The 23,500-nt window shown below is 41.0% G+C and overlaps 1 protein-coding gene across 3 annotated transcripts in view; it reads right to left on the reverse strand.

The window, feature by feature from the left end:
- lyst (lysosomal trafficking regulator) overlaps positions 1-23,500 on the reverse strand; it is a 369,211-nt gene that overhangs the window by 249,515 nt on the left and 96,196 nt on the right. For 2 of the 3 annotated variants that reach the window (XM_072559529.1, XM_072559520.1), the window contains exon 3: positions 15,929-16,124. The exons of the other annotated variant lie outside the window; for it this stretch is intronic. In XM_072559529.1, coding sequence (XP_072415630.1) covers positions 15,929-16,124 — 196 coding nt within the window. The remainder of the gene's footprint in view (positions 1-15,928; positions 16,125-23,500) is intronic. 3 annotated transcript variants of the gene reach the window in all.

Raw genomic sequence — 23,500 nt, forward strand, 5'->3', positions numbered from 1 at the left:
CATTACTTCAGGAAGTGAATTTTTGCTCTCTAACAGCATCATATGTTTGATATATTTTCAATACTCTTAACCACCTTTCAAAATTACTTTATTTGATCCTTTCAAAATATGCGTTTGACCCGGGTCCCTCCTTACGATTCCTGAGACATTCTCTATAGGCATCTGCTACCAAAATTGTTAGCATGTGATGAAATGTGTACTATAGTAAGAAAGTATCTTGAGATCAGAAGATATAGAATCCAATGAGTGGAAGTAATAAATAACAAGGGGAGTAGTAGACTACAGGCCCCAGCCCCAACAGTATCTCGTCTGCAGGACCAAGAATAAGCTAGGAGATAATGATGGCAAATTAAGAAAAAGCAGCACATTAATCACGGGTGAACTTAATCTTCATATAGATTTAGTTAAGAATCACATAACACTAGGTTATAGTCCAACAGGTTTATTTGGAAGCACTAGCTTTCAGAGCATTGCTCCTTCATTAGTTAGTTGTGAGACAAGAGGATTGGGAGTGGCAGTGGTTGCCATGACAAGGAATTCAGGTCAGCTTCCTCGAACAATTTAGTGTGGATCCAACCATGGATCAGGCTATTTTGGATCTGGTGAGGTGTAATGAGGCAGGTTTAATAAATTATGTCACAAAATAAAATCTCTCAGAGGAAAAGAGAGATTGTAAAATGGTAGAATTTGGCACTCAAACGAGAGGGAGAAATTTGGGTCATAAACAGCGGTAGTTCTGTATCCAAGTGGCTAGTTCTCCCTGTATTCCATGAGATCTAACCTGTTTTCTCAAGGGAAATTAGGAATAGGCAATGAAGACCATATTTTCTTTATGAAAAATATCACTGAGAAGTGACAACCAATGTCAGGTGATTCAGGAAACAGTGAGGAAGAAAATACCTTTTTGAAGATTTAGGATACTGCAAAACAAGAGATTACCTGTTCCACCAAAAAAGGCACTCTCCAAGAAAGAAACCCAAGGGAATAAAAGTTGGCCAGTCACTGCAAATAAATTAATCTTGGTTGAGCAGGAATGTCATCCTTTGTGACGGAAACCAAGAGATTAAAAGGTCCTCCTGTTTTAAAGGGACCTACAGACCTCAGATTGTCAGGAAAAGAATCAAAGACATACGTCTTTAATCCAGTATAACACCAGTCTTCTAAGTCAAAAGAAAATACATTATAATGTGATCTTGAAACCTTCAAATCTGCTGGTTGTAAAATCATATTTTTTGGGGGGGTAGAGGTGTGGCAGTGGATGTAGTAGTAAATTAAATAAAGTACACAATTCTACAAACTAATAATGAGGAAAAAGCATGGAGGGAAATGTTTGTATGAAACAAAAAGGGTTAATATTGAGGAATGGCATAAGCACCACCCACTGTGTCACATGTACTTGTGAGCAGAACAGTTTAGGATTGCAGAGGAGCAAGACCTAACATTCAGATCTTTCTCAGTCTGTATACCAACGTCTACCATATCAAATGTAACTTTTTACTATTATTCACATGCAATAAATTACTATCTTCAATTCAGGAGCCTCTTCTAATAAGGCAAATGAGTGGATTTCCTCAATCACACAAGATCAAGTGGCCTGTATATCATTACATTTAAAGAGTATGACAGTAGCAAATCTAGCAGATAGTGAGTGCACACGCACCATGTACGGTCACATGTTAAAGTTAAAAAGGAATAGTTTAAAAGTCTTGGAGTATTTTCCAAAAGACATGAGTTTTGTGCAAGTCTCATAGTTAGTTATGTCACTAGAAATCACCAATTGCTATACTGGTGGACTCAAAAAGTACGAATTTACAGCTATAAAATGTCACAAGGTTACTGCCTCCAGTTCTTAAGACACAAATATTGCTGCTTTTGACTGGCAGAATGCATTTAAAGAATAAATACAGAGGCCAATACAGCTGCTTTACCATTTTCCAAATAGGATGCTGGGGCTTAACCATGGTGGTTGTCATCAGGGGGTGGGTACTCTTCCGTACAATTACGAAAATGCGGGTGGGGAGGGGGTACTCACCCATACAATTACAAAAATACACTTTTTGATCATCTCAGGATTGGGTATTGACACCTCCTAGACTAGAATATGCCCTTTTGCTCTTTCAAAACAATGTGAGAGTTTGAATTCATAGATTGCATCAGAAGACTTTGCAGGTTACATCATGCAGCATCTTACTGTCAGAGAATCACAGATGTCTTCAACACAGAAAAAAGTCCTTAGATTCAGAGTCTGAGCCCAACAAAAACAACCACCTTACTATTCCAATCTCATTTTCTAACACTTGGCATTTGTTAAAGTTTTACTTCCATCAATATTCCAGTACATATTTTAGTAGTTGGCCTATAGAATACCAAAGTTATGTAATGGCAGCTCTATTCAATTTAAACTCTTAGTGATTCAGTCTTTGACCAATCATCTCTTTCTGACAGTTTATTAGTTTTACTAATCATTCAAGGATGCAAGCAACAAAACCAAATAAGATTTGAAAAATTACTGTGGCAAGGAATTATGTAATTACAGAACTTCTTTCTGATCTGTAATTAAATTAATATCCTTCCAGGCCATTTCAGACAGACTATTCTTCAACTGGACAGTGACATTAGTTTTCCCTTTGTTACCTTTTATCCCATTAAGACTGTGAAGCAAACCATTCATATTAAAAAAAATCACCAAAGGAGCCTCAGCATTTCAGAATTTATTACATGCGCTGCATACATTGAAGGAATTAAATCCACAGCAGAACACAGTTTCATTGGATTATGTGCATGCAATGCAGAGTAAAGAACTATGGCAGGACTTTCCAAATTTGGGGTCAGAACTCAGAGCCGTTTGGGGTCATAAGCTAAGATTTTGGAGTTGCAAGATCCAATGCAAGAACAGCCATCACAGAGCTCTGACCAAGTTACAACAACCATCCTCCTGTTCCAACAGGTCTTCGCTCAGTTCTGAATAGGGATTGTGACAATTTTCAAGATTCAAAATGGAGCTAGAGAGAAAAAACAAAAACAAATTGCTGAAGAAATCAGGTCTGCTGAGTTTCTCAAGCAATTTCTGTTTTGTGTCAGATCTTCAGTATCTCTAATTCGTCGTTTTATTCATTAGAGAAAACATTTGGGAAGCACTAGACTATGGCATATTTCACAAACCCATTTTCTATAAAACCCTACTTTAACTCACCATAATCTTCTCAAGGGCAATTAGGAATGGATGACAAGTTGCCTTTACCAGAGTCAGCATCCCATGAACAAATGTATGCATTAAAAAATTAATCTAAAATCTCAAAGTAGCACTATAACACAGTATGCCATTAAAATTCAAGCATTATACATCAACACACAAAATATGTAAAAATGACTTTTTAAAATGCTTTGCTTTCCATATTCTACAGTGACAGAAAATTCAGTGAATCACTACTTCCGCCAAAACAAAGTTAAAAATCACACAACACCAGGTGATAGTCCAACAGGTTTAATGGAAGCACTAGCTTTCGGAGCACTGCTCCTTCGTTGGGTGGTTGCGGATGAAGGAGCGGCACTCCAAAAGTTAGTGCTTCCAATTAAACCTATTGGACTATAACCTGGTGTTGTGCGATTTTTAACTTTGTACACCCCAATACAACACTGGCATCTCCAAATCATGTCCGCCATAACACTTCCCTCAACCTGCTTTCCCCCATTCATTCTCACCACTTGCATTCCGACTCTCACATTTAACCTCCCTACACCTGATCCCTATTCAGTCCACATTCGCTCACGCGTTCCCATCCTACTATATACCTTACTCACTTCTCTCCATCCCACTATTTATGGGGTGTAGGTTTGCTCGCTGAGCTGTAGGTTTGATATGCAGACGTTTCATTACCTGGCCAGGTAACATCATCAGTGGCGACCTCCAAGTGAAGTGAAGCTATTGTCTCCTGCTTTCTATTTAGGTTTGTCCTGGATGGGGTCCTGGGGTTTGTGGTGATGTCATTTCCTGTTCATTTTCTGAGGGGTTGATGGATGGTATCTAGATCTATGTGCTTGTTTATGGCATTGTGGTTGGAGTGCCAGGCCTCTGGGAATTCTCTGGCACGTCTTTGCTTAGCCTGTCCAGTCGAAATGGTGGTTTTTTCCCTTGTGTAGCTAAGAGGGAGAGAGGGTCGTGTCTTTTTGTGGCTAGCTGGTGTTCGTGTAGCCTGGTGGCTAACTTTCTTCCTGTTTGTCCTATGTAGTGTTTCTGGCAGTCCTTGCATGGAATTTTGTAGACGTTGGTTTTGTCCATGGGATGTACTGGGTCTTTTAAGTTTGCTAGTTTTTGTTTGAGAGAGTTGGTGGGTTTGTGTGCTACTAGGATTCCAAGGGGTCTTCGTAGTCTGGCTGTCATTTCTGAAACTTCTTTGATGTACGGTAAGGTAACAACAAAGATGATATATAAAAGTTAGAATCATTTTCTGATCTTTAGAAATATTCAAGTTTTTATCTAGAATTCTCAACCTCAAAGGGGAAGCTCATTCTTTGAGCGCGTTTAAGGTATAGATTGATAAATTTCTGATTACCAATAGCATACAGGGGATGGGATGGGTAAAAGATGTTGAAGTGTTTAATTAGCTGTGATCATATTGAATGGGGAGGGCCGTGGGCTCGAGAGGTTTAATGGCCTACTCTGGTTCCTATGTTTTAATGAAATATTGATTTATTTGGGGGATAAAAAGCCAGATTTCAAACTCTGTGCTTCAGCTCCGCGCCATGCCCCCAACTCTTCTCTCCCCAAATTCCTCTCTTCCCTCCAATCCCCAACTTGCAACCAGCCCAGCAGCACATCACGGTTCCCAAAGTACCTACTCTTCTACCTGCAGCACCATCTCCTCCCTGAAGTCAATGGCAACTGCAGCTCCTCAACATACCTGCCAGGAATTGGAAGCGCATCCTAACCTAATACTAGCCCAGTAGGCAAAGGCACAAAACAGCCAAGGTAGAGGCAGTGCAAAGCAACAATTTCTGCCAAGAGCAGGTTTGGTCGTGACTAGCCAAACTGGAAACTTCCACCCTACCTGGACTGCAGCCAGAGTGATGGCCTGCAGTTTGGTCAGTACCAAGTTACTTGTCTAGTAACTGGAGATGATGATTTAGCTGTCCTGCAGCCAATGGAAGCATCCAAGGAAACAGTCTGGTTCTGTAGACTGCACACAACAGCAGTGCTACTGGGAGCGCACTCTTTACATTTCCTGAGTTGGTGGCAGATTAATGAGGGGTGATGCTTAGTGACTAATCCTTGGACTAGGTGGAAAGAGAAAAAAAAAATTAAGTTGTGGATTCATTCGCTTAGCCAGTGTGTTTCTCTGCAAACATTTTGTTGCCTCACTAGGTGACATCATCAGTGCATCTTTGATAAGGTATTGATGGTCTGATCCACCTGGTATTTATATGACCTGGTTTTATTTTCATTTCTGTATCTGAGTTATTTGTATATGAGGTCCAGTTCAATGCGTCTATTGATTGAGCTCTTTTTGGAGTACCAGGTTTCAAGGAATTTTTTCGCATATCTCTTTTGTCTGTGCTAGGATGGTTACATCGCCCCAGTTGAATTTGTGTCCTTCTAGGTTGTGTAGTGTTTTCTTTTTTAGGTTTGTCCCTAAGTACTAGAGGATCAAGCTTTTGGGGTACCTATTTCAATTAAATCCTTTTAACTCCAGAAAGCAGAACTATTCAAAGGACTTTAACAAAGTGGATACCCCAAAAGCACCATCTTCCGGTACTTATGGGAGGAACCCAAAGAAGAAAACACTACACGACCAGACACGCTAGCAACCATCCCATATATAGAGATAATACCCGACTGGGTGGCACGGTGGCTCAGTGGTTAGCACTGCTGCCTCACAGCACCAGGGTCCCAGGTTCGGTTCCAGCCTCGGGCAACTGTCTGTGTGGAGTTTGCACATTCTCCCAGTGTCTGCGTGGGTTTCCTCTGGGTGCTCCCATTTCCTCCCACAAGTCCAAAGATGTACAGGTCAGGTGAATTGGCCATGCTAAATTGCCGATAGTGTGTGTTGTGTGTATTAGCTAGGGGGAAATGGGACTGTGTGGGTTACTCTTTGGAGGGTCTGTGTGGACTTGTTGGGCCGAAGGGCCTGTTTCCACACTGTAGGAAATCTAATCTAATCTACTCAGACCCCTGAGAATCTTACTGGCACAGAAACCAGTAAAGACCTTCCATCAGCTCCTCACCAAAGTTAAAGACCCGACACACACATCCAACAGGATGAACATTATCTATAAAGATACCCTACAAAGACTGTGAAAAACACTAGATAGGACAAACAGACAGAAAACTGACTATATGAGTGCATGAACATCAGCTCACCACTGCCAGGCATGACCAGCACAAACTCATTTCCAACTACGCAGACAATGAAGGACATGAGTTCACCCCTCCACTTTTCTTCCCTTCACCATCTTACTTAAATACCAGTATTTAATAGTTATTAGTACAGAATCCTGCCCTTTTATGTGTTGCAAAAATAAAAGAAAGAGGAGTAGGCCATTCAACTTCTCAAGCCTGCCCAGTTATTGCAATATATATATATATTGATATGTACCAGAATAGGGTGACTTATATACTTTTCATTGTCTTTTTTGTGAACTTACAAGTGACAATAAATTACTATTCTATCCTCAATGTGGTTGATGGTCCCTGTTGTTCACTAATTGTTCCTACATGTTTGTGCTTGCAGAAGTGCAGAGTAAACTTAATTTAGATTTTACTGTATTACCTCACAATCTCACCCTATTTAATATCTTATCTCTCATTTTAGTACCGTCTAATTATCCCAAAGCCTTGTTTATCTTTTGTAAATTTACATTTAATATACCTCTGCTTAGTCTAAATTCTCAACATTATTGACAAACAGTTGCCAATACCGGAGAGCCCTCCCAATTGTACCATCAGTCTAGCCATGTATCTATATGCTCACCAAGACATCATTCAGTTAACATATGTGGAATGAACTGCCAGAGGAACTGATTGATCCAGGTATTGTTACAACATTTAAAAGACATTTGGTAGGTTACATGAATAGGAACAGTTTGAGGGATATGGATCAAACAACAGGGTCTGTTTCTGTGCTGTATAACTCTATAAGCTTGAAATTTACTACTTTTGAAATTGTCTGTTCAAGTACTTCCTAACTCATTGAAATCTGCTTGCAGAATATCTCCCTTTCTACTTGTCTGTGGAATCAGTATGGACCAGAAACTCCTCTTTAAAATGCACTAATGTAAAGAAAGCTTTGCTATTACCCTACTAATATATCATAATTGTGTTGGACATATTTTAACACATCAGAACTCAAGCTTCCTAAAGCGCAACAACATTAGCAAGGCTACCTTCTGGGATATTGACATCATGAATATCTTTTGGTTCTTTGAGCACTTTAAAATTAGCTTTGGACATAATGCTTGGGGCTTCAAGGCAACAAAGTAACAAAGAAAGAAAGAGCATCCTTATTAATTTTGTGGCAAGACAATGTCCAACCCATCTCTGGCACTTCTGCCCTTACCCTTCCCAGAACAAATTTCAATGCCATCAGTCCCCATATTTAATATATCTCCATACATCTGCTGCCATTTTCACCTCCAGGTTACCAAAAACAAACACACCTCCACTCCCTCCACTCGGAGAAAGTGAGGACTGCAGATGCTGGAGACCAGAGTTGAAAATGTGGTGCTGGAAAAACACAGCAGGCCAGGCAGCATCCAAGGAGCAGGAGAATTGACGTTTCGGGCATAAGCCCTTCGTCAGGATTCCTGGCCTGGCCTGCTGTGATTTTCCAGCACCACATTTTTCAACTCCCCTCCCTCCGCTGTCAAGATTCTGCATGAATCTTTCCCCACATGACATCCAAGTCCAAATTTCCCCATTCACCCATGTCACCTTCCCATCCAGCAATCACAGAAGTAGTAATGATTGCCTGTTCATCTCCTCTCTCTCCCCAGCACACCTTCCAGGTGAAGCAGGTTTTTACATGTACTTCTTTCAATCAAGTCTACTGTATATGCTGCTCATAATACGGTCTCCTTTACATTGGTAAGACCAAACACAGTCTGTGACCATTTTGTACAACATCTCTGCCCTGTGTATCAGGATGACCCTATCTTTCGAGCTGTTTGCCATTTCAATAAGTGACCTTGCGTCTGTGCTAACTTTCGTGTCCCTGTTCTTCCAATGAAGCTCAATGCAAGCTGGAGAAGCAATACTTCATTTTCCACTTTATAGCCTCAAGGATCAAACTTGCGTTCCATAACCTCAGTATGATCCTAATCTCCATTTACCTGACATCTCCCCATCTGCACATTGTTTGCTTTACTCTCAACAGAGCAGATCCATTTTATCGTTCTTGCAACTAACATTTACACTTATTTTACATCTCTATCTTGCATTAATCACTGATTTTTTTTTGCTCTGGGCACGCTTGCAATTTAGAGTCATAGAAATGTACCCTTCAGTCCAACCCGTCCATGGCGACCAGATATCCCAACACAATCTAGTCCCACCTGCCAGAACCTGGCCCATATTCCTCCAAACCCGCCCTATTCATATACCCATCCAAACGTCTCTTAAATGTTGTAATTGTACCAGCCTCCACCACATCCTCTGGCAGCTCATTCCATACACGTACCACCCTCTGCGTGAAAGAGTTGCCCCTTAGATCTCATTTATATCTTTCCCCCCTCATTCCCTCTAGTTCTGGACTCCCCAACCCCAGCGAAAAGATTTTGTCTATTTATCCTATCCATGCCCCTCAATTTTGTAAACCTCTATAAGGTCACCCCTCAGCTTAGACGCTCCAGGGAAAACAGCCCCAGCCTGTTCAGCATCTCCCTGTAGCTCAAATCCTCCAACCCTGGCATCATCCTTGTAAATCTTTTCTGAACCCTTTCAAGTTTCACAACATCTTTCCGATAGGAAGGAGACCAGAATTGCATGCAATATTCCAACAGTGGCCTGTACAGCCACAACATGACCTCCCAACTCCTGTATTCAATACTCTGACCAATAAAGGAAAGCATACTAAACGTTGACTTCACTATCCTATCTACCTGCAACTCCAGTTTCAAGGAGCTATGAACCCGCACTCCAAGGTCTCGTTGTTCAGCAACACTCCCTGTGACCTTACCATTAAGTGTATAAGTCCTGCTAAGATTTGCTTTCCAAAAATGCAACACCTCGCATTTATCTAAATTAAACTCCATCTGCCACTTCTCAGCCCATTGGCCCATCTGGTCCAGATCCTGTTGTAATCCGAGGTAACCCTCTTTGCTGTCCACTACACCTCCAATTTTGGTGACATCCGCAAACTTACTAACTGTACCTCTTATGCTCGCATCCAAATCATTTAAGTAAATGTCAAAAAGTAGAGGGCCCAGACTGATCCTTGTGGCACTCCACTGGTCGCAGGCCTCCAGTCTGAAAAACAACCCTCAACCACCACCCTCTGTCTTCTAACTTTAAGCCAGTTCTGTATCCAACTGGCTAGTTCTCCCTGTATTCCATGAGATCTAACCTTGCTAATCAGTCTCCCATGGGGATCCTTGTTGAACGCCTTACTGAAGTCCATATAGATCACATCTACCACTCTGCCCTCATCAATCCTCTTTGCTACTTCCTCAAAAAAACTCAATTCAAGTTTGTGAGACATGGTTTCCCACGCACAAAGCCATGTTGACTATCCGGAATCAGTCTTTGCCTTTCCAAATACATGTACATCCTGTCCCTCAGGATTCCCTCCAACAACTTGCCCACCACCGACGTCAGGCTCACTGGTCTATAGTTCCCTGGTTTGTCTTTTCCACCCTTCTTAAACAGTGGCACCACGTTTGCCAATCTCCAGTCTTCCGGCACCTCACCTGTGACTATCGATGATACAAATATCTCAGCAAGAGGCCCAGCAATCACTTCTCTAGCTTTCCACAGAGTTCTCGGGTACACCTGATCAGGTCCTGGGGGTTTATCCATCTTTAACCGTTTCAAGACATCCAGCACCTCCTCCTCTGTAAACTGGATATTTTGCAAGATGTCATCATCTATTTCCCTACAGTCTATATCTCCCATATCCTTTTCCACAGTAAATACTGATGCAAAATACTCATTTTGTATCTCCCCCATTTTCTGTGGCTCTACACAAAGGCCGCCTTACTGATCTTTAAGGGGCCCTATTCTCTCCCTAGTTACCCTTTTGTCCTTAATATATTTGTAAAAGCCCTTTGGATTCTCCTTAATTCTATTTGCCAAAGATATCTCATGTCCCCGTTTTGCCCTCCTGATTTCCCCCTTAAGTATACTCCTACTTTCTTTATACTCTTCTAAGGATTCACTCTATCTACCCTGTCTATACCTGACATATGCTTCCTTCTTTTTCTTAACAAAACCCGCAATTTCTTTAGTCATCCAGCATTCCCTATACCTACCAGCCTTCCCTTTCACCCTGACAGGAATATACTTTCTCTGGATTCTTATCTAATTTCTGAAGGCTTCCCATTTTCCAGCTAACATCTGCCTCCAATCAGCTTTTGAAAGTTCTTGCCTAATACCATCAAAATTGGCCTTTCTCCAATTTAGAACTTCAACTTTTAGATCTGGTCTATCCTTTTCCATCACGATTTTAAAACAAATGGAATTATGGTCGCTGGCCCCAAAGTGCTCCCCCACTGACACCTCAGTCACCTGCCCTCCCTCATTTCCCAAGAGTAGGTCAAGTTTTGCACCCTCTCTAGTAGGTACATCCACATACTGAATCAGAAAATTGTCTTGTACACACTCCAGAAATTCCTCTCCATCTAAACCTTTAACACTATGGGCAGTCCCAGTCAATGTTTGGAAATCCCCTACCATAACTACCCTATTATTCTTACAGATAGCTGAGATCTCCTTACAAGTTTGTTTCTCAATTTCCCTCTGAGTATTAGGGGGTCTATAATACAATCCCAATAAGGTGATCAACCCTTTCTTATTTCTCAGTTCCACCCAAATAACTTTCCTGGATGTATTTCTGGAAATATCCTCCCTCAGCACAGCTGCAATGCTATCCCTTATCAAAAAATGCCACTCCCCTTCTTCTCTTGCCTCCCTTTCTATCATTCCCGTAGCATTTGCATCCTGGAACATTAAGCTGCCAGTCCTGCCCATCCCTGAGCCATGTTTCCGTAATTGCTATGATATCTCAGTCCCATGTTCCTAACCATGCCCTGAGTTCATCTGCCTTCCCAGTTAGGCCCCTTGCATTGAAATAAATGCAGTTTATTGGTCCTACCTTGTCCCTGCCTGCCCTGACTGTTTGATTCACTTCTGTTCTCAACTGTACCCATCTCAGATCAATCTCATTCCTCACTATCTCCCTGGGTCCCACCTCCCCACCTTACTAGTTTAAATCCCTCCAAGCAGTTCTAGCAAACTTCCCTGCCAGTATATTAGTCCCCTTCCAATTTAGGTGTAATCTGTCCTTCCTGCACAGGTCACTTCTACCCCAAAAGAGATTCCAATGATCCAAAAATGTGAATCCTTCTCCCACACACCAGCTCCTCAGCCATGCATTCATCTGCTCTATCCTTCTATTCCTGCCCTCACTAGTTCATAGCACTGGGAGTAATCCAGATATTGCTACCCTTGAGGACCTCCTTTTTAAATTTCTGCCCAACTCTCTAATCTCCTTTCAGAATCTCAACCTTTTCCCTTCCAATGTCATTGGTTCCAATGTGGACAATGACCTCCTACTGGCCCCTCTCCCCCGTGAGAACATTCTGCACCCTCTCTGAGACACCCCTGATCCTGACACCAGGGAAACAACACACCATTCTGCTTTATTTCTGCTGGCCACAGAAACGTCTGTCTGTACCTCTGACTACAGAATCCCCTAACACAATTGATCTCTTGGAAGTTGACATCCCCTCGTTGCATTAGAGCCAGTCTCAATACCAGAAACTTGGCTGTTCCTGCTACGTTCCCCTGAGAATCCATCACCCCCTACATTTTCCAAAACAGCATACCTGTTTGAAATGGGTATATCCAGAAAAGAGTCCTGCCCTAGGTGCCAACCTCTCTCACCTTTCCTGGAGTTAACCCATCTATGTGACTGTAACGGAGACTTTTCCCCCCTTCCTATAACTGCCATCCATCACATACTGTTGCTGTTGCAAATTCCTCATCGCTTCTATCTGTCTCTCCAACCAATCCACTCAATCTGATAAGATTCGCATCCAACAGCATTTATGGCAGATATAATCCACAGTAACCCTTAAACTCTCTTTAAACTCCCACATCTGACAAGTAGTACATATCACTGCAAAGGCCATTTTTTGCTCCTTCACAATCTACAGACCCAGAAAATAACACCGTCTTATTCCTGTACAAACACTGCCCCAGGTTAAATTAATAGCTATAGCTTATGTTTTAAGTTTAATCAAGAGACTTATCTCCAAAAACATATAATCAAGAAAGAATCCACTATACTCACTACTACAGCCTCTCTCTTGGACAGACTTAAAACAACAATTAACTTATCTGATTCTGCGCTGTGACTTCAGCCAACAGTTCCTCCAAGTTTAGTTATGAATTTCACTGTTTGTTAATTTTCCCAGATGCACTCCGAAGTCCAGGGATACACAAATTCAAACAGCAAAGGCGGTAACTGTGCAGGTTTTCTCTCTCTCTCTCTCCTGCCCTCACCATGTGCTTCCTTTGTCTGCTCTTCTCCCTTTTAAAACTGCTGTTGTTTTGACTTTTTTTCCAAAGTTCCAAAACAATGCAACAGCATATGCTACTCCTGGAATTCGAGGAAATCACCTCCAACACCTAAAATACCTCAAAAAAAAAGGAGCAGCTCTGACAGCCAGAAATTTTTCTCATCCTCCATCTTGTTCTACTTGTTTCTGCAAACACACACACACCATCTACATCTCAAACAAAACACTATACTCCTGCTCCTTTCTGTTCCAAATAGTCATGTGGACTCGAAATGTTAACTCTGGGGGGGCAAGAATACTAAACACCTGGTCTCAATAGGCATATGTTTGGAACAGTTTTGCCCAAATGACAGACATTGATCAGTTTTTCAATGAGGACCAATTGTGTGTTCAGGAGTGCTCAGTATAACAACAACTTAAGGTCTTATGGCACAATAGTAGTACCTCTACCTTGGAGCCAAGATATCTGGGTTCAAGCCCTACCTGCTCTGGAAGTGTGTAATGATACCATGAATAGGTTGATTAGCGAATAAAAAAACTTCAATTAGATCACCCTGATGATCAATTTACTTGATTAACTGCTATTCAGGACAAAATCAATTATAATAACTTCTTGACCGACTCCTGGACAAGAGGCTACAGTTTGGTACTTGCACAATACAGCAAAAACATCCAGTTTGTCAAAGAGAAAGAACCTCAATCCCGCTCTCTCTTCTCAAGAGTGCAGAAGTAAAAGATTCTGAATAGCTGGCTCCTTCCCACCTTCCCCCTCACCCCCCTCCCCTCTCTTTCTCTCTCTCTCTGTGCAAACTCTCTTCTTAAAAGAGAAAGTAGAAAAACCACCTTCAGAGACATTAGAGTTGCTATATTTACAACCTTGTGTCCTTAAAGAGCTGAAAGGTAAACTCTCTCCCATCAATGTTTGTAATCAGAGTTGGTGCCAAAACTGTACTTCACTGACTTTTTTGTTCTTTTCCCATCAAAATATTTGTGAAATGCCTGTTTGTGTGTATGCAATTTTTTTTAAGAAGGGAGAAGAGTTTAAGTTATAGGTAGACGTTAGCAATTTGCGTTTCTTCATGCCATTCCTTAAAGCCATCTAGTTGCAATAAAGTGTGATTTTCTTGTTAATGAAAAGGTCTGGTGTGCACTTTCTTGCAATTTGAATTATACGATTCAGTAAATTTGGGCAATTCAGTGCTTACTCAAATTTTCACATTTGTCACTTCTCTGGTTTTAGTGGGGCTTGCTTTCTAGCACACTACTCTAGGAGCTGTGACATGTTATTTCCATTTCTCATTTATCCTAAGAATCATTCATATTGTAGTTAAATACTATCATATGGCCATGATAAATATATATGCTACCATCTTCTTATTTTGCAAGATCCGTCTGCTTGTCCTTCACTGTCAAACAAGCTGGGTCACTATCCTCACTGTTAGACAGCTTCTTTAAATTGTAAAGTATATATCTTTTATAGCTTTCCATTCATTGGAAGACAATTTGATCCAATCCTTCACTTCTAAGAGAATTATTCTTTAACAGTACAATATTTTTATCATAACATTTTATTTCAGACCTGAAGACGCATGACATGTTTCTAAGCCAGCATTAGATGCTCATTGAGGAAAGTAGCTCAGCATTTAAAAGGAGCTATTAACTTAAATCAGAGAGAGTAAAATATTGTCTTACTTTATCCAGGCTGATCATTCAAAAAGGAGATACTAATTTTATTGCACACAGGGATGGATTGTGTTAATTCCACAGATCTTCCACCTACTCTAAAACAGGATTTAATGTGGAGAGTTCCATGTCTCCTAACACACTGCAATTTACTGATGGAGAAAAAGCTGAGTACTATTTTCATCTGATAATTTTACTCCCCAGGAGCATGATACCCTGAAAATGTCCAAAATATTTATCTTACCATTTGGGACCTGAAATTTCAAAGTCCTTTCAAAACTCATTGTCCTGGTCCAAAAAGCACCTCCCCATTATTTAGACCTTTTTTAATTCAATCAGGGATGTGGGTGTGTATTTCTAATTACTCTTTTGCGGTAGGAGACTTCGAATTATTATGCCATGCTCAGTGAGTCCCTACAGTAGTAAGCAAGGGAGAAATAATAGAATGGTTACAGTACTTTAGGAGCTAAAGCTCACAATTTAGTAGCTGAATACACCTTTCTAGCCATTAACATTGAATATGTCTATTTCCAGTTACAGTTACATGATATCCTCCAATAATGTCCAATCCAGACATGCGTAACCATGTACAGGATAGTCCAAAACCTAACAATGCAATTTCCTAATAAATGCAAAAACTGAAACATGGTTTATTGAAGTACCCCTCCTGCATCCTAAACACATTGCAGTCTCCACAAATTCTCTCAAATCTCAAATGCTTATTCCTTAAAATCAAAAGTGCCGTCTTAACTCAGAAATTATAAAACTCCTTTTTAAAGGACAGTTGCAAAACCTTATCCATTATGTGTTTAAGCAATCAGTTCATTCAGAGCAATATCTCTCTTCAAAAGACAATACAATCTGACACAAGATAATTTTACGCTTATGAATTCTGTTTGAATGCTCTCCAATTCTACCACCTTTATGCATCTAACCTGATTAAAGCCAGCATTGTCAACATTTTAAAAACTAATCAAACCTTCTCTAAACTTACATTTCTCTAAAATAAATCAACTTTAAATCCAACTATTGTTCCAGTCACTCTTTCACCAAGATACTTTCACTAATAAATAAAAGCACAAGAGAAATCCAAGAATAAAAGACTGAATTGGTTTATAAAATCAAACCTGTGCAGTGCACCAGTTCTTATATTTCAGACAACTTTATTTTGAAAATTTAATTGTTGTCTCTAATACCCAACTGGCACATTAATACAAACACTTAATTTTTACACCTTTATGCTTTGCATAGCCAACAAAACACCCCATTCATAAAATGAGTCTAATAAGTTTAATATCATTGTTGGAACATCTTAAAGTCAATAACTTAAGGTGTGATTAGTAAACCAGATATTTGAGATGTTCAAGTGCTTCAAAAGCTAAATAATATAGAAAAACCAGAAAGGAGGACTCTATGCGTGTCTTGATACAATCTCTAAACTTGGTCTTGAAATAAGAATTATTAAGACAAGTATGCAAGACACCCACTATGATGAAGCTAACCAATTCAGCACCTGATCAATGATGGAATCCAAGGTACTAAGCAGCAAGTATCCTCGACCTCGAACTAGATATTCTCCCAATGCGACCACATGACTTTCTTCCTCCTCTTCTTTACACTCAGATCTCTGAACCACAGCATTGCAAAGCTGGTGCACATCTGTCAGGAATTCCCGTGCCAATGCGTTACAGGCACTGCTCATGTCTGAGCTGTGGAAAGAAGCAAGACTGTTCAGAACATTTCATAAGTAAGCATCACAATCTCCTGTCAGAACACTAATAACCTTGCTGCTGTATATGAAGGATTTGGTTTTTGTAGTAATTACAGTAATAAAATGTTCAACCTTTAACTTAATTGACAGGCAGTAGTTGATCAAAATGTCAGTCTTTCAAACAAACAATCTCTGCATCAAAAATTTAATTTAATAGTAAATGCCATTTAAACAATTTCTGAAATCATATTCAAAAAGGTTGCAACTTACCCTGGTTTTTACCTTGCTATCATATATACAACCATATAAAAAAAATAATTTCAAAGCAATAAAAGATTATCAAAGTTAAACATTTTATTTTTCATATTACTCAGGCTTCTTGTTTCACTGGTTATCTGCAACTTCCAGCTCTATCTCAGATCCTGATTTTTATTTAGAGCTAATTATTAAACTTCTCCACCTCAAATGATATGAAAATACTAAGCTGCAGGCTCAGAAATGGTAAAATCACATGGCATCATGTGATATCACATGGATAATCTCTTCTGCAAAAATAGCATGACACTGTTTTATTCATGTTTATTTATTAATAAAAGACTGTAGCTCCCCAATAATGGAAGCATGACTGTGACAAAGAAGTCTGTTTAAAAGTATAGCTTGAAACTATTCTATATTGTATAGCACCAAACATCAGCATATTTATGCTGAAATGCTAATATAATAAAGAAACTTTAAAACTTTGATACACATCTTTTATCCAATATGTTCTATGATCACGTTATTTCAAAAGTGAAATAACTACATCCCATATTTATGAATTCAAAGTACCATCTCCAGACCCAGATTGGATTAAGGACAAATTTATTGAGTATGTTGTTAGGTGTTGTAACACTTCTCTTTATCAACTAAGTAAGAACAGATTACTGCATTTTATAACACTCGTTTTTACATCATAAGACAGTTAACATTAACATGCAAATGTATTAACTTTGGTGTCAAAAACATTTATCTGAGTTGACAAATGTTTTCTCAGTACCTTGCTAATCAGCTGCTGGAACTTGCTGACTGGTGTTATTAGTGACAAGTCAATTATGTAGCAATGCAATTAGCCATTCTATCTAGACTCAAATGTGTTTTTGTCTCAAAAATAGAGTCAAAGTGCTATGGCTCCACAGCTACCTCACTACAACAATCATCACACATGATTCAACAAGTGAGTTTTTGACTACAGCAGAGAGCATCTGAAATACCATACCATACAAAGCCATGGGTCAAGTAATGGAAACAGGATTAAAATGGCTGGAGACACAATGGTCTGAAGCACCTCTTTCTCAACTGTAAAAATTATGACTTAACGATTGAGATACCACCCATAATTAACATTTGCAAGAATGTCATTTCACATTATCAGTGTTTCTCAATTTATTTAATTGAAAATAGGAATACTGCACAGTTCTGCTGAACAGAGATGCTGTCTGAAGTACACAAAGAACAAGATTGATGAGCTAAAGGAATGGAAAGTCACTACTCCATGTTTTCAAGATCTGAGACTTGTTTAATCAATAATAATAATAATAATAATAATAATAATAATAATAATAATCTAAAGAGCTCAGATAAACCATATAACCAGAAACATTAGGAATGTATAAAAGTCAAAATACATAGGTCCCTACTCTTTCCTCTCCAAAGCTGAAAGTGTTCTCACCTACCAAGACATTTCCAATCTTTCAAGTGTGTACATGTTGAATCTTCCCCGCCACAACCTGACTTCTGCCATAGTACAGAAATAGTTCTAATCAAAACCACAAACATCTTATGAGCTGTCACAAAGGCAAACATTCTCGTTTCAGTCTATGTGACTGACAACATCATCTTCCTCTAAAACCTCTCCATTGACATCATCCAAATGGACAAATCTCATCTGATTCTGTTTTTTATCTAATTAGAGCCAGAAATTCATTTTCTATAGAATCGAAAAGAAACTTTCAAGATAGCAGTGGAACAGGAGGACTGCATGTAGGTTCTTGCCCAAGGCTCATCTGGTCCATTCTGCTTTCTCTTTTGTTTAAAAAAAATCTTTTCTTCTTGCCATTCCTTTTTTTTTGTTTTCAATTTTGTGGTTGGTTGGTTAGCAGTATTGATGGGGCAGTAAGCAAAGGCTGTATGCAGAATGGCAAATGTAATTCTTCCAGGGACTGGAGGGGGCAGTTAAGCCCTTCCATCGATTGTGGGAGGTGGCACCGGCAACAGTGGACAGTTCAAGATGGCAACATCCGCAGCCAAAGCAGGACCCTTGGGTGCAACAATGGCCTGGCCTGGCAGCAAAACCAGGGACTCCTAGTTGCAGTGGACCTAAAGCAGGAAGCCCTGGCATGGCATGGCGTGGCATGGCATGGCAGCAACAGCACATTATGCCTAGAGGAGACTCCTGGTGCCAAAGGCAGCAGCAGAGCCAAGGACTCTTGGTTGTGGTCGTAGTAGGCCCAGAACGGGGACATCTGGCTGCTGGGTGACTGGGTTCACCCATGTCAGCAAGGTGGGCACAGCAGCAAAGGGATGGCACAAGAACTGTGGCAACTCCTATATTGGTCAGTCTGGCGCAGGTGGCAGTGAGGTAGTGGAGGTGTCCCTTTCTGTCGTGATTGGAACTAGGTCAACCTTGTTGACTATGAGTTCCTTGATTGGGATTGTTAACCTAGGACAATCAGAAAGCCCAAGCTGACCAATATTAACAGGGGTTTTTAAATCTCCTCAGTTCAGGGTACTGACTCTGAGTCAGCTGGCTGCAGCCAGTGTAAAGGTCACAAGTAAATAAAGAGTGACTTGGTGACTGACCTCTGTGCAGGTATTTCAGTGGCAATGGGAGAGAATAGGACTTGCCTGAAGAACATTCGCTCGCAACAGTCATCTAGAGTTGGGGTAAGCACTTCTCTAATTCTGCCTTTATTTGGGAAGCCTGACTCATCGTATCCTGCTTTCAAAGACTGGGCCCAGTATGTTAGAAGAATGTGATAATGAGTCATCCTTCTGACTGTTTGTGGACCCATAGCATTTTTGGTTATAAGAAGCTTAATTTTCCCACCAGACATTAAAATCTTCCCAAGAATTGATGGAGTTGGTTAAGGAATATTATGATCCCAAGCTTCCACTAAGTGAGACACCTTTGGCTTTTTTTGGACTTTAGAGAACTGGAGGAATCCATATTGGGACCTTTTTGACAAGGTTAAGACAACTGCCAAGGCATGTGATTTTGGGTTATCTCTCAGTGAGATACTGAGACACAGTTTGGCTTGTGGGATCATTGACTTTAGCATGCAGAAACATCTACTCGCTGAAGCCCAACTGGACTTCGAACAGGCACTACAATTGGCATTGTCATTTGAAAATGCAGCAAGTGAAGCGTAGGAGTTAACTGTCAGACTGAGCTTGGGGAACATCACTGGAGCGAAAACAATTGCACAGCCTTACACAGGGCATTTCCTGAGAAGAGGGACCTTAGGCCCACCCACAGCAGAATCCCAAAACTAAGCAGAACCTCAGCCAAGTGGCTAAAAAGTTCAGGATCTGGGCCAGCAAGTCATTGTAGTTGCTGCTGGTATGCAGAGAGACAAAGGAGTCCTACAGGGCCTGACTTAAGAAAACTGTAGTCTGGTATCTAGGAGAGGGCACAGCCTAGAAATTCCCCATGTGTGTATGTTGCAACAATTAAATTGCACAATGACATCCAAATCGGAACCGATTAAAATTAAGTTTGGTTAAATGGTTGCCAGTTCCCATGGAGGTTGACACTGATGCAGCTGTGTTTGCTATCTAAAACAAGATTCATTCAGGATCCCAGCCCTTAGGTTTGCGTAAGCCCTCAGCCAGACTAAGAACACTAGACAACCATTGAAGATCAAGACTTCGGTTCCAGTCTCTTATAAGAAAGAGTTGGTACAGCTACCACTGAAGTTAGTAAGAGGCTAGAGCCCAAGCCTGTTGGGGCAGAATTTGTCGAGAAAGATTGATCTAGATTGGCTCAACATTTATCAATTGGAAAATGGCTACCTCCATGAAGCCCTCATGAAATACTCAGGAAATTTTCAAAAAGGGATTGGGGCTATCAAAGAGACCAAAGCCACTTTACATGTTGACCAGGATGCAATTCTGCGATTTTGCAAGGCCCACTTAGTACCATTTGCCTTGCGGGCAAAAGTAGAGGTGGAAATCAGAAGACTGGAGAGTGAAGGAATTGCAGTTTGTGGAATGGGCAGCACTGGTTGTGCCAATTGTGAATCCTGAGTATGGGGATTTTAAGGAAACAGGAAAACTGCTTCCTGCAGCTGAGTAAATATCCAATCCCTCATATAGAGGATTTGTTTGTGAAGTTGGCGGGGGAGGGGAGTTGGGGCTATCCTTTACGAAGCTGGACATTAGCCATGCCTACCTGCAATTTCGACTGGATGAGGAGTCCCAGAAGTACGCCACAATTAACACTGATGAAAAGTTTTAAAAATATACAAGACTGCCATTTGGGATATCATCAGCTGGTATCCTATTCTAGCAGACCATGGAGAACATTTTACAAGGGCTACTCCAGGTTACTGTTTATCTGGAAGACGTGCTAATAACTGGAAAGAGCATTTTGAGAACTTGAGCACAGTACTTAAATGTTTCTCCCAGGCGGGCGCATGACTTGGAAGGGAGAAATTTGTGTTCCAGGTACCCCAAGTGACCTACTTGGGTTAGAGTTGACAAAACCAAATTACACCTGTTGGAAGATAGTGGGGGCAATCAAAGGAGCCCTGGTTCCCACGTCTGTACTACAGCTTAGGTGTTTCCTCAGGTTAGAGAATTATTATGGAAAATTCATATTGTAACCTGGCCTTCTTTACACCTACTATTGAGAAAAGGGTCAGCCTTGGAAATGGTTGCATAGCCAAGAAGTAGCCTTTAGGGAAGTGAAAAAGCAGCAATCGTTTAAGGTGTTGGCCCCCTATGATCTGAAGCAAGAGGTGGTGCTGACATGCAATGTCGCACCATATGGTATCAGGGCTGTGTTGGCTCACTGGTGGCCCAAAGCGAAACACCCAATAACGTGGGCTTCCAAACTTTGGCTGATGCCAAATGCAATATGCTCAGATAGAGAAGGATGCACTGACGGTCATCTTTGGTATGAGAGGATTTGTCATAGTAACAAACCACAAACCCGTGTTTGGGGGGACACCGCCCATAACTTCCAGTAGAATTCAGCAGTGGGCCCTATTCTCAGGGTGCACAAGTTACAACACTGTCCAGGAAGCCAAGTGGTTAATGTGGATGCTGTGAATCACCTCACAGACTGGTAGTGCCTCAGAGTCAGTTTTGGTTTTAAACTTCCCAGATACCCTTCTGGCCACCACTGACAATATCAGACTATGGACACAAAAAGACACTGCCCTCGCAAAACTAAAAAAGCAGGTGGCAATGGGGGAAAACAGAAGGGCCATCTCAACCATTGAAACCTTTCTGGACCCAACAAGACCAGATGACCATAGAGAATGGCATTTACTTTGGGGAACAAGAGTGATTATTCTGAGTAAAGGTTACTGCCAGATACTGGCTGATCTCCACCAGGGTCATTGAGGGGTTTCCAAGATGAAGGTTCTAGCAAGAAGCTTGGTCTCCTAGCCAGGGTGGGATGCTAACATAGCTAATTTAGTGTGGCAGTTCCCAGAGTGCCAACAAGAACAAAAATTACCACCAGTGTCCCCACATTTGTGGGAATGGCCAGGTTAAACCTAGACTCGATTGCATGTCAATTACACCAGTCCTTTTCATGGGCTCAATAATCCCGGTCATGGTGAACACCCATTCAAAATGGTTGGATGTGCATTAAAGTCATTTAGCAAACTCCGGGGTGATGACTAAGAAGCTGTAACATGAACTCTCAGAAATATTGATCATGGACAATGGGGTGCCATTTACCAGCAGGGAATTCGAGTATTTCCTGAAGTCTAGTGGCATTCAGCATAAGGACAGCTCCATACCATCAATTGTCCAACAGTCTAGCAGTAAAGGCAGTCCAAATGTTGAAGGCAGGTTTAAAGCAGCAGCCTACAGCATCAGTTGATATCAAACTGTCTGGTCCTGTTCGATTATTAGGACCACCCCTCATTCAACAAGGATAGCTCTAGCCAAGTTGTTGATGGGGAGAAGATTCCACCCCAGCCTAAAGCTAATATTTCCTGAGCTGGCTTGGAGGAGCGGCAACAGGAATGTCAAAACCCAACCTCATGCCTCTTCTAAGTGAGAGAGGGGGTTCAATTCCGGGGACGAACCTTGGTGCCAGAACTATGTAAATGGTCCTGTATGGGTGAGGCAAGGTCAAGTCCCATTACTTACAAAATTCAAATACGTGAGGCAGTCTTGAACAAATATTGGGATCACCTGAAAGCTGTTACCTTGTAAATGGGGCAGGAACAAAACACCCCTGGACCCTCAGATGAGGCAGAAAGTGTTGTCAGAAATCATGGATTCTCTCCCTCTGTCAAGTGTCGAGGAAACCTGAGTCTGAGGCAGATGCAGCCTGAATACAATTACTGCCAGAAGTGGAAATTCTCCCAAGATGCTCAAGATGCAAGCGACAGGCTACGGTCCTGTATACAATGCCCATGTCACAGTCCAAATCAGATGAACCGAACCTGGGGATAAAATGTCACAGGAAAACCTACAAGAGAAAGAACAGGCCTACATCTTCGGTCTTAGCTGAGGGTGGATGTAGTGATTGGAACCAGGTGGACCTTGTTGACTAGAAGATGGAGTGGTTAACCTGGGCCAGAAAACCCTGGCTGACCATTATTAACAGGGGATTTGGAATCTCCTCAATTTAGGATACTTATTCTGAGCTGACTGACCACAGCCTGTGTACAAGTAAATAAAAGGTGATTTGGTGATGGAATACTAGCCTCTGTGCAATTATTTCACTTTCAGTTAGCGGACAGTAGGAGCCAGCATGCAATGGGTTGAAAAGATTGTTATTCTGAACATTTTATTTCTTTATTTTTCTAATTTATTCCTATTATCTGTAATGCTGCACCTTTTCTCACTCTTCTATTTTTTCCTGCCATGAATTTAAGAATCTGTACCCAAGCACCTTTTGTACCTAGGATGGCACCATAGTGTGGCCACCTGTAAACTTTTCACTGTATTTAATTGAGCACATCTGGCAATAAAGCTAACTCAATACTTCCACATTATATGGTTTAAAATAGTGTACCCCTCAAGAATTGAACATTGGCTCTATGCCACCTATATGCCAAACCCTGTAACAGATATGCTGACAACACCTAGCTAGGTTTCATCCTAATCTCTTAATTCCTCCAGTGCTGCAAAATTATCAGACTGCTCATC

This window comes from Chiloscyllium punctatum, chromosome 3 (assembly GCF_047496795.1).
Source record: "Chiloscyllium punctatum isolate Juve2018m chromosome 3, sChiPun1.3, whole genome shotgun sequence".
Lineage (NCBI taxonomy): Eukaryota > Metazoa > Chordata > Chondrichthyes > Orectolobiformes > Hemiscylliidae > Chiloscyllium > Chiloscyllium punctatum.